Source organism: Heptranchias perlo, chromosome 21 (genome assembly GCF_035084215.1).
Source record: "Heptranchias perlo isolate sHepPer1 chromosome 21, sHepPer1.hap1, whole genome shotgun sequence".
Classification (NCBI taxonomy): Eukaryota; Metazoa; Chordata; class Chondrichthyes; order Hexanchiformes; family Hexanchidae; genus Heptranchias; species Heptranchias perlo.
This window is the reverse complement of record NC_090345.1, coordinates 17,004,740-17,021,022: the sequence shown is the minus strand read 5'-3', so window position 1 is coordinate 17,021,022 and position 16,283 is coordinate 17,004,740. Positions and strand designations below refer to the sequence as shown.

General features: G+C 41.6%; 1 protein-coding gene across 1 annotated transcript in view; it reads right to left on the bottom strand.

The window, feature by feature from the left end:
* The window catches only part of gfra1b (gdnf family receptor alpha 1b), a 167,143-nt gene that overhangs the window by 24,789 nt on the left and 126,071 nt on the right, over positions 1-16,283 (bottom strand). The window contains exon 3 of the mRNA XM_068002714.1: positions 10,740-11,085. Within this exon, the coding sequence (XP_067858815.1) occupies positions 10,740-11,085 (346 nt within the window). The remainder of the gene's footprint in view (positions 1-10,739; positions 11,086-16,283) is intronic.

Here is a 16,283-nt window from a genome sequence, read left to right as displayed (position 1 = left end):
TGAACTTGGAGATTGCTTGTTTCTGTATTTGTTTGCCTTACTCACCCTGATTAAGCTCCAATAAGCTGATCATGGCTGCCATTTTTGCTTCATTGCTTTGGATGGAGGATCAGTTGGTGGAAGAAGAGCAATAGGAGCAGCAAAAGCAGCAGCCTCAACAACCAGGATGAGCTACAGATGGACCTGTTAGAAGACAGCAGGTGTGTAGGGGGGGGGGGAGGGGCTACTCGTGAAGGCCTTACCCAGCCCACAAGGTCTATAGGCAAGAGTCAATTTTTATGGATATGACTGAGGAGCATTGCATCAGGAGGCTGCACTTTACCAGATAGGCTATCGCAGCCTCCTGCAACAGGACCTGCTGCCTGCTGGGCCAGGTGGCCATGCTTTGCCAGTGGCTGTCAAGGTTACCACCGCCCTTAACTTTTTTGCCTCAGATTCTTTTCTGATATGTCCTAGTCTGCAGTGCACAGCTGCATCAACCAGGTCACCAAAGCCCTCTTTACGTGCAAACCAAAACATTACCTTTCCCAATACTCAAAATGAAAGAGCTCTGGGATTTGCAGCAGTAGCTGACTTGCCTCATGTCCAAGGCATCATAGTCTGCACTCATGTAACCATCATGGTACTGGAAGACGAGCCAGGAGTGTTCATCAACTTGAAGGGCTCTCACTCAATTAATGTCCTGCTGGTGTGGATCACTGGAGAAGTATCATGCAAGTCTATGCCATGTTTGCTGCCTTCGTCCTATGGCACTCATCCATTACCCCACTATTCCACCTCTCCAGGAACGCAAGATGATGGCTGCTTAGGGACAAGGGCTATCCCCTGCGCACATGTCTGATGACACCCCTCCATAACCTGACCATGCCTGAACAGCTCAGGTATAATCACAGCCAGGGACCACCATGAACATCATTGAGCACACTATTACGCTATTGAAGCAAAGTTTCAGAAGGCTGGATAGGTGTGAGGGCTCCCTACAACATGCCCCTTATCATTGCAGTGTGCTGCATGTTGCATAACATAGAAATACAGAGGGGATCGCTTTTGGAGGCAACAGAGCAACAGGTAGAGTCATCATCTCACGAGGAAGAATTGGATGAAGGGGGGAGAAGCAGAAAAATGAGGGTGAGCATAATGCATTGCAGCCAGAGAGGTTAGCGATCAGCTAACAGAACAGCACTTCTGGTGACCTGTTCATTCCCTTCCCCTGAAACTTGCACAAAGACCCACTGCATTAAAAGTTCTTGTTACCCCTTCACCACTCTCTTACGGCTGCATTAAACAACATTGAAACCATTTAGCCAATTTTTCTATGAATGACATACTAACAATGCGGACTCAGAATCTATGAAAAGACACTGCAGCCCAAAGTGCCAAATATGATAAAGGTGATTAATTTAATACCAAACATAATAATTGCCTTGAATTTATTTGTTACCCAAGTGTCAATCCATAGCGCCGTTCTTAAAATAAGGTTTACTAACTTGATTACTCTTAGGAGGTGCTCCCCCAGTGGCTTCAGCAAAGTTGACAGAAGGCTACTGTTGCTCATGTTAGGACCATTGAGATGCTCATGGCCGAGGACTTCTGGGTGCTTGAACCTGTGAGGTCCCGGCTGCAGACTATAGCCCTTTGACTGTTACCAGGGCAGTCTGGCCCAGTTGGCTCTCTGGCACTATGACCGCTATTTGTTGAGGGGGTGGTGAGGGAGCAAACATGCTGAGAGAGGGCAACAGGTATCGTTCCCGTTGCGTCACTGCCACTCCCATGAGGCTCATCAGTCCCACTGATCTGCGGAAAAGCACACAGCAGGAGATGAGTGACGTCTTGAAAACCCCTACCTATTCGGTCCACCAGTCTCTCTAAGGTGGAGCCGAGAGTTGCGTGGCAGCTGTTTGAGCTTCCACCAAAGCTCCAAAGGCTGGTAACATTGACTCCTGTTGTGAGGGTCCTGTTGTGCTGGCCACACACTCCAAGCTAGACTACAAAGTGGTGATGGTGTGTGAGATGGCACCTCACAAACTAGAAGAGGAGTCCTCCATATTTTCAGCCATGCTGCTGAAACTCCTTAGTATGCCTTCTAATAACTTGTATAACTGCTTGTGTGAGGGAGTTTTTATAGCTGGGCCCCTGAAATCTGCATCTCTGTCCTCCTTAGCAGTTGTAAACAATTTTACAACACCAAGTTATAGTCCAGCAATTTTATTTTAAATTCACAAGCTTTCGGAGATTTTCTCCTTCCTCAGGCAAATGTTTCCTCACTCCTTAGCAGAGCTGGGAGAAGACCTCACCCTCTGGCAAGCCATCTCCTGGGCTGTCCCTGCTCACTCGCACTGGGTGCGTCACCACGTGGAGACCCCTGTAATTCACTGTCTAACCCACCCAGGGTGCCAACCTCTGTGCTGGTGCTTGGGAGGGATGGAATGTTTGATGGTGCCTCCTCAGAAGGATTTTTCTCCTCCAAGGTATGTTCTTCCAGAGGTTCTTGCTGCTGAGAAGGACCTAGAGGAAAGAGAAAAGGGACAATAAATAGACTGGCACTGACAGGCTGCGAAGTAGCAGATGACAGGCTTAACAATGCAGCTTGTTGTAGTCAAGCTAGCTGAATGTGCATGTTTTGAGGTACATGAAGGGGTTCACGTAATAGTCAGAGACCCTGTTTATGTAAGCCCCCAGTCTGGAAACTACAATACAGAGAGCTATCGAGGGGCCACTAGCCCTGACAGCTTGTTGCTCCAGCTCGGAGAGGATCATGATGCTGGGAGTTCTTCCCCAGTCTTACTCTTCTTCCTTGTGCTCTCTGCCATTTTGTCCTGCATAAAGAGAAGACGAGAATTAGTGACTGTCTACTGAAAAGGAGAGTGCACATGTGTGGGGCTACTGTTTGTTGTGCACAAACTGAGAGCAAGAAGAAGCAAGAGGCAATCAAGTTGTTGAATGGAAAGCAAGTGGCTGGAGTGTGGTGAGGAAGGAGTCATCCGAAGAGTTCCTTGCATTGCAATAGCTACCATGTGAGAACAGAGTGCTGTTAGTGGCTGCTGTGAGGGCAACAAGCAAGAGGTGAGCATATGTTTGGTCTGAGAATGAGAGGTCATATGGTGTACCCATGTAATAGGTAGTGAGGGGTATGATGCAGGGGAGGAAATTATTCAGTTTGTTGGGGGGGGGGGAGGTGGGGGGAAGGACGGTTGCCAGATGTTATTGAGAGAGATGGTGAAATAAAGAGCTGTACTCACCTTGGCTGCTCTTGTCAGGTCATTGAAATGTTTCTTGCGTTGAATCCAGGTCCTGGGATGATGCTAATGGAACTGACCATCTCTGCTACCTCTCTCCAGGCCTGGTGAACGTCCATTTTTGGTATCATCCTGCTATTGGTGGGAAAGAAAACTTCCCTCCTCACCTTCACCTCTCCCACCAGGGCCTCCAGGGAAGTTTCAGAGAACCATGTGGCTTGCATCTGATACTTTTTCCAGTTTGCAGCACTAATTACGAAAATTACGCCCAGGAAGTGGTTAGATGTCCCATTCCCAGTGTGATCGGGTGGGAAATCTGTCAGCCAAGTTTCAATGAAGCCCAAGAGTTAAAATATTCTGGGCTTGAAGTCCAGGCCAGCGAGTCTGTTTTGCACTCACCGCACCCCTCACCAGCTGGAAACCGCTCCGGGTTAAAATCAACCCCTTACTCTCAGCTCTTTTCCAATACTACACTGTAATCAACCAGCAGGAAGCACACAAGAGCAGTTCCAGTTGGCTCATGGTTTGATTTTTCTGTTGGGAACCTCTTGCCTTCATTTGATGTTAATCTCAAGGTACCCAGCTGAGACTGGGAAGTCATCTTGAGGTGAAGCACGGTGATAAATGCATATGCACGACTAAACCTTATGTTACTATAGTGTTCCTCACATTTTAAATAAAATACTCTTCTATAATATTTTAAATAACTCATGGAAAATTATAGTAGTAGTTTGTACTGTAAAAGAAAATACATAAGTAGTTTATTTGAAAAGTAATACCACTAAATCATATTTTTATTAAGCTGTGCTTTTATACTGAGTATATAAACTATTAAAATAATAGAAACAAAGGATACATTTAGATATGTCTGGTATGATTTAAAATGAGGGAAAGCACATCTGTATCATAAACTTTATGCAGTAAATTACATAATTAAAAATCCTAAATGAGGGATGATTTATGGTGTTGGACTTGGCCATTGGTTTGAGCACATGTTGAATTCCATTCATACTAATGATATCAAGGAATTAATGGGCTGGATTTTGCTCTAAAAATAACGGTGAGCCTAACAGTGCTCACCGTGATTTCAGTGCAAATGGTAGAGGAACTTCCGGCGACCGCACATACACAGTTAAATGTGGAGATCTGGAAGTTCCTCAACCAGATGCCCTGCTTCTCCAGAAGCTTCGCCGGGAGGAGATCTTGCCGGCTGACTCACCGTTGAAATGAATGCAACAGTGTGAAGTTCCTCTTCATTCCTGACGGAAACAAAGTTATCTCGCCAGAAAAAGATAGGTCAAGTTTTTTAAGTGTAACCAAAATTTTAATGGCGTGGTAAGTCTTAAGAGCAGCCGCTCTGGCACTGAAAATTTAATTTTACAAGTGCAGAGTCTCACTCCTTCAGATTTTAATTACTGTTGGACATTTTTTTTTTAATTAAAATTTTAATTTTTTTACTTTTTCTTTCTGTCCCTTCTATCTGTGTCTTTTAATTCAATATTTCTTACCCTCTCTTTATTTTGCTTTCTGTAACTGATTTGACATTGAATTCACTATTCTAACTTACACTTCCTGGTTCTGTGTTTGCGCTAATTATTAACATGCTTCAATCTGGTTAAGGGGATAGACACAAGCTTGCCCCATTCATACGTGTCCCAGAAGCCCAGGAGAGGGCGCCTCACTGGATTGAGGGCCTGACAAGAGGAGCTTGCAGTGCAAAAGCCCATGAAAAGTCTATGGAAAATTCCAAGACTAGCGAGCAGCGGGTGCCGTTCGTTCGCCGCTCAGAGCAAAATCTGGCCCAATATGTTTACTTTTGAAATGGTTCCTTCAATTCTATACATTATGCAGTCATATTATTGTAGCAAAAAGCACTTGTCGTATTATAATTTCCTGGGACTGCCTTAATGATATGTATTTCAATTCTTATAACCTGCAGTTTGTCATGTTACATAGACCAAATCTTCAAAATGGTTAGGCTCCACAGTGGCTTGTCAGGAGCATTAATATGACTACATTAGCTCTGTTTATGCAGCAAGTGGACTCAGCACTCAAATCAACTGCATGCAGCTTAACTCAATCTACTTCACTTTGATCCCCTGCTCACAGGGGAATTCCTTGAAGCAGGAGAGTGAATATGTGAAACAGTCACTGCAAATAATATATGGAATGGACCGTGATAATCGCACATTTCTTTCTACTGTTGTCCAAGGTTTTAATTCAATCAGTGGTGTAATTTTTATATGTGTTTTGTAATAAGTTACTTTAGCCTTGACAATGTCATTGCTGTGCAGCAAAGTCTGCTTATAAGGAACTGTAGAAGTCACAATGAAGCCAGCTGGCAGGAGTAAAGCCTTAAAAATGTCAAAGCATACATTCATGTCAAGAAGATGCTGCCAGACATCAGATTCCACATGCATTTTAACATCACCGTAAAATGTTTATTTCACGCGAACCAGATGGAGTAAAATCTCACCTAGATATGTTAATGTGGAGTGTTTATATAAAGGATGCCCCATAAGAAGATTTTCTACAACAAGCGCATAAACTACTCCCAACTTTAACAGTCATGTTAGGTTCAAGGATTGTATAAAAATGATATGACATTGGGGTTCACAGGGTGTATAATTTTTTTTATAAAAAGAAAGTTTTGAGAAATGCTCCACTTGTTTTTTTCCCTCTCCCCCTATTCATCCCCCATTTCTTCTTTCACTTTGCGCGCTTACTTTAGTGGTTGGATGGCATCTGACACGGTCCAGTGCCATAGATTCAAATTATGAATTTTTGAAACAACTCCAGGCTACATTTTCCAGTTGGTGGCAAATGTAGTGCCTGATTTTTGAGAGAGTAATAAAACAATTTTGCTGCTGGCGTTTAACACTGGAGGTAATAATGTACCAAAAGGGCAGAGTAGAGTAATTGAAGATAGGTCTGCAGATTTATGTACCATGTCCTCATTTTTTTTTTTCAAAAGCCAACAGAGATTTCCACACTGCCAAGTTTTTTTTAAAGGCTCCTTTTCTCTTTTCCTCTTAGATACAACTATGAGCTACATGTTCAAATGGCTTTGAGATGCACAGAAAAGATGATTTTAAAAGTTGAAACCTAGTCATCATTTTCTACTCTCTCTTCGCTATCAGCTCTGGCTCAGTTTCAGTAGAATATTGATGGTCAATTGTTTGAGTATCTTGCCAGTACAAAGAAATATCGACAGACTAAGTGAGAATGAGCAAAACTATGGCAGATGGAGTTCCATGTGGGGAAGCGCATGGTCATGCACTTTGGGGTTTGAGAAAGACAAGTCGGAATATTTTCTTATTGGTGAGAGACTAGGAGCTGTGGAGGGGCAACAGGATTTAGGTATCCATGTACACATATCACTAAAAGCTAGCGCACAGGTACAAAAAGTAATCAAAAGGGCTAATGGAATGTTGGCCTTTATTTCAAGGGGGTTGGAATTCAAAAGGGAGGAAATGATGCATCAGTAGTACAGAGTTTTGGTCAGATCCCATCTGGAGTTTAGCGTTCAGTTTTGGGCAACAAACCCGAGGAAAGACATATTGGCCATGGAAGGGGTACAGCACAGATACACCAGTATGATACTAGGGCTTAAAGGGTTAAATCATGAGCACTGGTTGCATAAACTTGGCTTGTATTCCTCTGAAGATTGAGGAGTGATCTAATTGAGGTATTTAAAATGATTAAAGGATTCATTAGGGTAGATAAAGATAAACTATTTCCTCTCGTGGGGGAATCCAGAACAAGGGGACACAATCCTAAAATTAGAGCTAGGCCAGTTAGAAGTGAAAACAGGAAGCACTTTTTCACACAAAGGCTAGTGGGAATATGGAACTTGCTCCTCCAAAAGGCTGTAGATGCTGGGCCAATTGAAATTTTCAAAACTGACATTGATAGATTTTGTTTGATAAGGGTATTAAGGGATATGGAATGAATTTGAGGTGAAGATCAGTCATGATCTAATTGAATGACGGAAGAGACTAGAGGGGCTGAATGGCCTACTCCTGTTGCTATATTCCTATATTCCAAGTGATTGGTTAGCAGATTTACCAACAATTAAAACATAGGCTGAAATCATTGGAGCAGTACAATGTTTCTCTCACTTTTATAACTTTAAATTCTAAATGTGGGTACTTGTTGGTGAGGAGTGGAGTGGAGCCTGACATAATCCAGGAGTGCATATCATTGACATATCAAGTATCAGACTGGTTGTAGCAGAACATTTGTGAGGCCAAATATATTGTTTAATTTATTTATCATCATCAAGAACATGAATTTTGCAATGATGTAGCTATTCACATATTGGAGATTTCAACCTGTTCTTGTTTTAAATTATCCTGTCGCCTCCTAGGTGGAAATATTGCTTATTCTTCCCAATGTTCATCTCTGTTATGGGCAAAGGATATGGTGGGCACAGGCAGATGTTTTCACATTTATATTTATGTGTACAGCTCCAGAGCGGCAAGTACCATTTTAAGGCATTGGCAGTATCTGGTCCACAAAACTGACAACAAATCTGTTACTGTCTCCAAAGGAAAAAAATTGTGAATAAGGTGTTTCCAAACAATGCAACTAATGGTTAAAAACAAGCCTTGCCCCAGAAAACCTCTATTTATTGTATATATAAAAGTCTTGCCTATAGTTTGTGTCTGTCACACTCCAGATGTCACATTTCAAAGTGTCAAAAGTATTCGAAGGAGATAAACACAGCTACATCTTAGCAGCAGAATAATATACAGTGAATTGGTATAGCACTCCTATCGTTATAAAACGTATTATGTAACTTACTGTGAGTAATGGCACAGAACATTTGGTGGTATCTTGTAAAAATGTCGAAGTTTAAATTTAGAGAAGAGTAACTTTTAAGCTGCCAATTATCAGTGATCCATTAGCTTTTCTGACAAGAAGTCTGTTTCAATAATCAGTACCTTTTTTAGGACTTGCTTAATAAGTGCAAGAAGCACAGGGACAGACTTTCCTCTGGAGTTGCGCTGGCTTCCCTCGTAACCCCAGCAAGCGGGGATGTTAGTTTGAGCAGGGAGCTGTTCTGCTGGCTCCCCACCACTTTCAGGATTTCCACTAGACGAGATGATACAGGTGTAATCTGTCCTCCTTGCCATGGTGCATGTAGGAGCAGGATTTAAATGCCCTGATGGGAGTGTAATCAATTGTGGAGCCTGATTATGCTGTTGCAAGCTCCAAAGGCCTGCTGCAGCAATTTTGTTCCCTCTCCTCAAATGGGCTCCCCAAGTGCAGGCAGGATTCTTGCTGGTTGCCCACCATTTTGTTTTAGAGAGCCTCATCCTAGCAAATTGGCCAGCATTATGGGTGCAGCCGTGGAGCGGGCAAAAGTCCCATCCTGCTGAAATTGTGCTGCTGTAGATGCTAGTAGGCAAATCGGCTTCACTATCTTTATGGGGCTCAAAGCATATTCATCAGGTGGTATAAAATACTTGGACGCTTTCTGAAGAGGCATTTAAGGTGTGAACTCTTAGTTAACTTTTTATATTTAGCTGGATGAAACTAAATTTTGGATGTTGTGCCCCTTAATTCATTGTAAACAATTTTACAACACCAAGTTATAATCCAGCAATTTTATTTTAAATTCACAAGCTTTCGGAGGCTTCCTCCTTCGTCAGGTAAATGTTTACCTGACGAAGGAGGAAGCCTCCAACATTTACCTGACGAAGGAGGAAGCCTCCGAAAGCTTGTGAATTTAAAATAAAATTGCTGGACTATAACTTGGTGTTGTAAAATTGTTTACAATTGTCAACCCCAGTCCATCACCGGCATCTCCACATCATGACTACCCTTAATTCATGGAATAGCAAAGCTGGGGAATACAAGATTTCCCACTGTCTGCACTCAGTGTCAGTATCAAGCACTCCCAGATCAGGAATATTACAAAAACTGTATAAATCAAAATAAAGGGCCCTCCACACTGTCCCAATCTCCAAAGAATAGCTTCAATTGCTCTAGTGTGATGGTTTCAATACCCACGTCAACTATTCCCGCGCGGTCTCTGTATGGCGCTGCAAATTTAGTGCCATATTCTTGGCTGTTTTGTGCCACACACTCTTACCCTCTAAAAACATGGCTAAGACTGTTATTCTGTTTTTGCGTAAGATCCTTACAGTTAGCAAACAGATTTTCATCCATTAAAACTGGGCTGAAGGCTCCACTGAAGGTCCAAACCAGTGTTGTAATTTAATGAATCACCAAGACTCAAAAAGTGTTATTATATATATTGTGCAGATTATCTTTACTAGTGGACCAGCACAACAAGCCATCTGTTTGGTGCCATCTCTCCAAATTGCTTGTGAAATAATACTGGTGAAGAATTCCTGAATACGAAGGAATTACTGACAGTCTGATGAAGTTATTCTGTAACTTCCATAACCATATGTATAGAATATCACACCAGTGATTCCTTCACAAATGGCGTAAGACCTGAATGTCATTGATGAGTGTGAGTTATAAAGTTTTCTTACAAATAAAAGAATAACGGGAAAAGCTCATTAACTAGCATGATCTATGGACATGGTGAATTATGGATTAAAATCATTCCAGAACAGCTGTCCAGTAGGTTTGTGATGAACCACTGGGAATCAATGGGAAGGTAAACCTGGCACAGTGTATAAAGGGCGGCTGATTTTCTACCGCCCGTTTTGTGCCCCTGTTGAACTTGAATTTCACCCACTCAAAAGTTTGAACATCATCTTCCACTAACACGCAAAGTCACTTGCCCTTATTTGGCAAGTATAACTAGTTTTTACCCAGGCTGCTAGACAAAGCACTGTTGAACTGCAGAATGCTCCATTTTATGGGAAATTAGATTTACAGGTGCAGAAGAATATTACCTGCTGCGCAGCCAAAGGGGGAATAATTGCTCCAGTCATTATGCATTGTGACTAATGCATTCACAAAGAATTGGTGTTCATGATTTTGCTAACACAGAGTAACCAGAGCAATTCTTTCCCCAGAGTGGCTGAAAGAGAACATCTGAATGAGGAAGCAGAGTCGTAAAGAACCCAAATGGAAACAAATTATCAACAAATAGATTATAACATTATCTCTTAGTGATGCGTGAAATACAGACTCTAAGGTAATACTCCACATGTGTAATGTTTATATATGCAATATATAATTGAGGACAATGAGAATTATAATAAAACCCTTAGAGTAAAGTAGAATTATGCTACAGGAGTTAAGCTACCTAGAATATATACAATTTTTAGCTTTTCCCACAGACTGTAGTTCATATTCCTCTATGTCTGGTTCAAACCCCTAGATAATTCATTTCAGTTATCAGCCAGTCCACTGGAACTAACAACAAGAAACAGACTTTTGTTATTTAGCTCTAGCTGTCAGGTTTTCCCAGTTGCCCAATACCCTGGTGGAAATTCTGAAACCAAATCCTGGCAATTTCAGCAGCTATAAAGTTCTTTCTGTGCTCTCATTAATCTCTGCCAACTGGTATCTTACCTGCAGATGTAATTTGTCTTGCACATATCAGCCAAAGACAAGCAATTTGGCTTTTCTTTGTCCTGGTATGAGCAAATAGGCACAATCGTTTGTCGTCTTCGTTCTGAGCAAGCCGTATCCCTGCAGGAGCAGAACAGCATTCCATAGGTGTATTTTGCAGGAACACGGTCAAAGAATTGTCGCAGGGCTCTATGGCATTTTCTCCGGTTGCACATCTCTGATGCAGAAACACGGGCAGTGCAGGGCGAGATGTACATTGATCGGAATTTTTTGCAGTTGTCATTTAAGTTGCAAGCTTTGGCGGCATCCAAACAACTGTTCCCCTTCGAACCTATGGGTTCTGCACCTAATACAAAAGAAAAATTGAATATCATATATACGTTTAATAATTTCTTTAAACTTATGCTCTTATGCTTGTTTGGGGTGTGCGATTTGCTATTCAATTGTACAGAAAGTGACACCTTTCAGCATCTTGTGGTGAAATTTGATTAGATATTGTTTCATGGTATTTGTGATGGTGCAGAGTACAGATCAGCGCAGAGGCAAACGCACAATTCTGAGCTTTGAAATGAGATGTCTGATGAGTTTTTGGAATACTTTCAAAATATTTTGTAAATACTTTCAGTTACAGCATTCTTCCCTTCTAATTCTTCCTCTTTCATTGCCACAGACCTAATTGCATCTGTCCACTCAGGTGTGTTGATTTACTTGAGAAGTACAGCTCCCAAGGAGCAGGTTAAATGGAGTCAGTTTCATTTGCTCCCCATAATGGGATCTCTACCTAGCAATCTGCCATAGAACTAGAGAAAGCAATGATTTAGTTGGTTGGTTGCATTGCGCCACATTATACACACAAATGGGTTAAGGCTGATCACTGCTTTGGTGTCAGGAGTATTTTAACCTATGCTTGAAAATGTTTTGAAAGTTATTCTCAATGTGTAACACATTTTAACAAACTTCTTTACTTTAACTTTTCATTTGCCAAAGACTTGAAATTTAACTGGAAGATCAATACACCATTGGAGCAGTAGAATAGGAAACAGCTGCAATGTTGAGTCTGTTCCATACCTTCGAGGCACTTAGATTAAAACAGTATGTCCAAACAATGCCGCCCACCAATGGCTTCCTTTCTGACTAACGTTTGATACTGAAATCTTGTCATTTAATAAGGAGGAGACAGGGTTATCCACTCACAGCACTGCTCTGGTTAGGGTAGATTTTATGAATTTGAGCTCTTGGCAGAGAGCTTTGTGTACCAAAAGTGCATATCTGAGATTCAGGCAGGGAGGTCAGTAAGCACCACAGGATTTTGCATCTATTAAAACAAATAGATGTGTCCTGATTGTTTATTTGGCATTCGTAACAAGATAGATGAATTAATGGCACAAATAGAGATAAATGGGTCTGATCTAGTAGCCATTGCTGAGATGTGGTTGCAAGGTGACCAAGGTTGGGAACTAAATATTCCAGGGTACTTGACTTTCAAAAAGACAGACAAATGGAAAAGGGAGTGGGGTAGCCCTGATAATAATGGATGACATAAGGTTAGTAGTGAGAAAGGATCTTGGCTCGGAAGATCAGGAAGTAGAATCAGTATGGGTGGAGATAAGAAATAACAAGGGGCAAAAACCACTGATGGGAGTAGTTTATAGGCACCCTAACAGTAGTTACACTGTTGGACAGAGTATTAATCAAGAAATAAGAGGAGCTTGTAACAAAGGTAATGCAATAATCGTGGGGGACTTTAATCTTCACATAGACTGGGCAAATCAAATTGGCAAAAGTAATTTGGAGGACAACTTAATGGAATGCATTCGAGACATTTTCCTAGAACAATATGTCGTGGAACCTACAAGGGAACAGGCTATTTTAGATCTTGTCTTGTGTAATGAGACAGGGTTAATTAGTAATCTCAAAGTAAGGGATCCTCTGGGGAAGAGTGATCATAATATGATAGAATTTCACAATGAGTTCGAGAGTGACTAGAGTCTTAAACTTAAACAAAGCCAATTACATAGGTATGAGGGGCGAGTTGGATAAGGTAAATTGGGAAATTAGATTTAAAAATATGACGGTAGATAAGCAACGGTGAACATTTAAAGAAATATTTCATAATTCTCAACGAATATACATTCCATTGAGAAAAAAACACCATGGGAAAAGTGATCCATCTGTAGCTAACTAAAGAAGTTAAGGGTCATATTAGATTAAAAGAAGAGGCTCATAATGTTGCCAAGAACAGTAGTAAGCCTGAGGATTGGGAGAGTTTTAGAAACCAGCAAAGGATGACCAAAAATATGATAAATTAGGAGAAAATAGAATGAGAGTGAATTAGTAAGAAATATAAAAACAGATTGTAAGATCTTTTACAAGTGCGTAAAAAGGAAGAGAGTAGCAAAAGTAAATGTGGGTCCCCTAGAGGCAGAGACAACAGAAATGGGGAATAAGGAAATATTTTGTATCTGTCTTCACAGTGGAAAGCACAGAAAACATACCAGAAATAATTAGGAACCAAGAGTCTAATAAGAGTGAAGAACTTAAAGTAATTAATATTAGTAAAGAAAAAGTACTGGAGAAATTAATGGGACTAAAAGCCAACAAATCCTATGGACCTGATGGCCCACATTCTAGGGTTCTAAAAGAGGTGGCTGCAGAGATACTGGATGCATTGGTTGCGATCTTCCAAAATTCCCTAGATTCTAGAACGGTTTCAGTGGATTGGAAGGTAGCAAATGTAACACCGCTATTCAAGAAAGGAGGGAGAGAGAAAACAGGGAACTACAAGCCAGTTAGCCTGACATCAGTCGTCGGGAAATTGCTGGAATCCATTATTAAGCAAATGGTAAAAGGGCACTTAGAAAATCATAATATGATTAGGCAGAGTCAACATGGTTTTATAAAAGGGTAATTGTGTTTGACAAATCTATTAGAGTTTTTTGAGGATGTAACTGGCAGGGTAGATAGGGGGCAGCCTGTGGATGTAATATATTTGGATTTTCAAAAGTGCCACACAAAAGGTTGTTACACAAGATAAGGGCTCACGAGGTTGGGGGTAATATATTAGCATGGATAGAGGATTGGTTAACGGACAGAATAAACAGGTCATTTTCAGGTTGGCAGGCTATTACTAGTGGGGTGCCACAAAGATCAGTGCTGGGGCCTCAGCTATTTACAATCTATATTAATGACTTAGATGAAGGGACCGAGTGTAATGTATCCAATATTGCTGACGATACAAAGCTAGGTGGGAAAGTAAGCTGTGAGGAGGACACAAAGAGTCTGCAAAGGGATATAGAAAGGTTAAGTGAGTGGGCTAAAAGATGGCAGATGGAGTATAATGTGGGGAAATGTGAGGTTATTCACTTTGGTAGGAAGAATCAAAAAACCTAATATTTTTTAAAGGGTGAGAAACTATTAATTGTTGGTGTTCAGATGGATTTGGGTGTCCTTGTGCATGAAACACAGAAAGTTAACATGCAGGTATAGCAAGCAATTAGGAAGGCAAATGATATGTTGGCCTTAATTGCAAGGGGGTTGGAATACAAGAGTAAGGAAGTCTTGTTGCAATATTTATAGAGCTTTGGTGAGACCACACCTGGAGTACTGTGTACAGTTTTGGTCTCCTTACTTAAGGAAGGATATATTTGCCTTAGAGGTGGTGCAACAAAGGTTCACTAGATTGATTCCTGGGATGAGGGGGTTGTCCTATGAGGAGAGATTGAGTAGAATGGGTCTATACTCTCTGGAGTTTAGAAGAATGAGAGGTGATATCATTGAAACATATAGATTCTGAGAGGGCTTGACAGAGTAGATGCTGAGAGGCTGGTTCTCCTAGAACTAGGAGGCATAGTCTCAGGATAAGGGGTCGGCCATTTAGGACTGAGATGGGGAGAAATTTCTTTACTCAGAGGGTTGTGAATCTTTGAAATTCTCTACCCCAGAGGGCTGTGGATGGTCAGTTGTTGAATATGTTGAAGGCTGAGATAGATAGATTTTTGGATTCTAAGGGAATCACAGAATATGGGGATAGGGCGGGAAAATAGAGTTGAGGTCAAAGACCAGCCATGATCTTATTGAATGGTGGAACAGGCTCCAGGGACCCTATGGCCTACTCCTGCTCCTATTTCTTATGTTTTTATGTTCTTATGAGGTAGCCTAAGACAAAGTTGAGGACAATGGTGGGGATATTGTATTGTTCCACTTTATTAGGTACATGTGGAACGGATGAATTGTTTAACAAAGGCAGGCTGTTGTCAATAAGAGCCTAGCTGGCTACAGGGACGATTCTGCATGCATTTCTTCAGGCGCCGAGTCATTGTCATCCTGTGTAACTAGTTTTGGCTGAATCCTGCACTGTGCAATGCCTCTTTGGCGTGTAAGATACAATAGGCCACAATGACAACTCCCTGATCTGCAGAAGCATTAGAACCTTCACTTTAACATGCTGAGAATCTGTCCCACGTGAAACCTGATGTTGATGTATGGCTGTCTCTTGTTTGTGGCGGAATAGGATGAAATTTGTCCCCGAGCAGTTATCTGTTCAGTGTTCCTGGGCCTCCAAGTAATGTGGTAGCATTAATTGCCATAAAATAAAATGGGATGTCTACTATCAGAGTAGTGGGCATTCACATGCATGATTCTGCACCTGTGTGGTAGCACTCTCATCTGAGTCAAAAGGTCCTAGGTTCAAGCCCTATTACAGAACTAAAGGACATGATCTAGGCTGACAATGAACTGAACTACCCAGGGAGTGTTGCATTGTTGTAGATGCTGGAGGCAATTTTCAAGTAGCACCCAAATGGGTGCAAAGTCGGCAGAAATTGAAAGCTTCTTGGGCCATTTATTGAGTGGCCTCCAGGGATCCTTTTAAGAACTGCTCATTAGGCCTCTCATCATAGAGTACAACTGAGTGGAGTGTGCACTCGGTCTATTTGTACCTGAAAATGGTAATCAAGGTCCTACAACCGGCATAGGACATCATTTGTATATTTAAGCAGCCGCCCGTCTATTTCAGGAATGTGGTTACAGGCCCATCTGAAAATTGCATCAGGTGGGCCTTGGGCATCGATAGAGCGGTCGAGATGTGCCCCCACCCCTGATTTTCCATTGCTGGATGCCCGTTTTTCAGGTGAGAAATGGGCAGCCGGCAGTTGAAAATCACCCATCTTACAGATGTTAATCCAAAGCCTCATCTGCCTGTTCAGCTCGACATAAAAGATCCTATGGCATTCCTCAAAGAAGAGCAGGGGAGTTGTCCTGGTGTCCTGGACAACATTTATCTCTCAATAACACCACCAAGAAAGATTAACTCCTCATTTATCTCACTGCTGTTTGTGGGACATTGCTGTGCATAAATTGGTTGCTGTGTTTCCCTACATAGCAACAGTGACAACACTTCAAAAATAATTTATTAACTGTGAAGCACTTGTAAATACAACTCATTCTTTTTTTTCCCTTTCTGTGGTTACAGACCACCTGTGCATTAATGGGGCTGTTCATGAAAAGGTGGAAGTGCGGATTGGGGCCTTTATGTTCATATGTGTA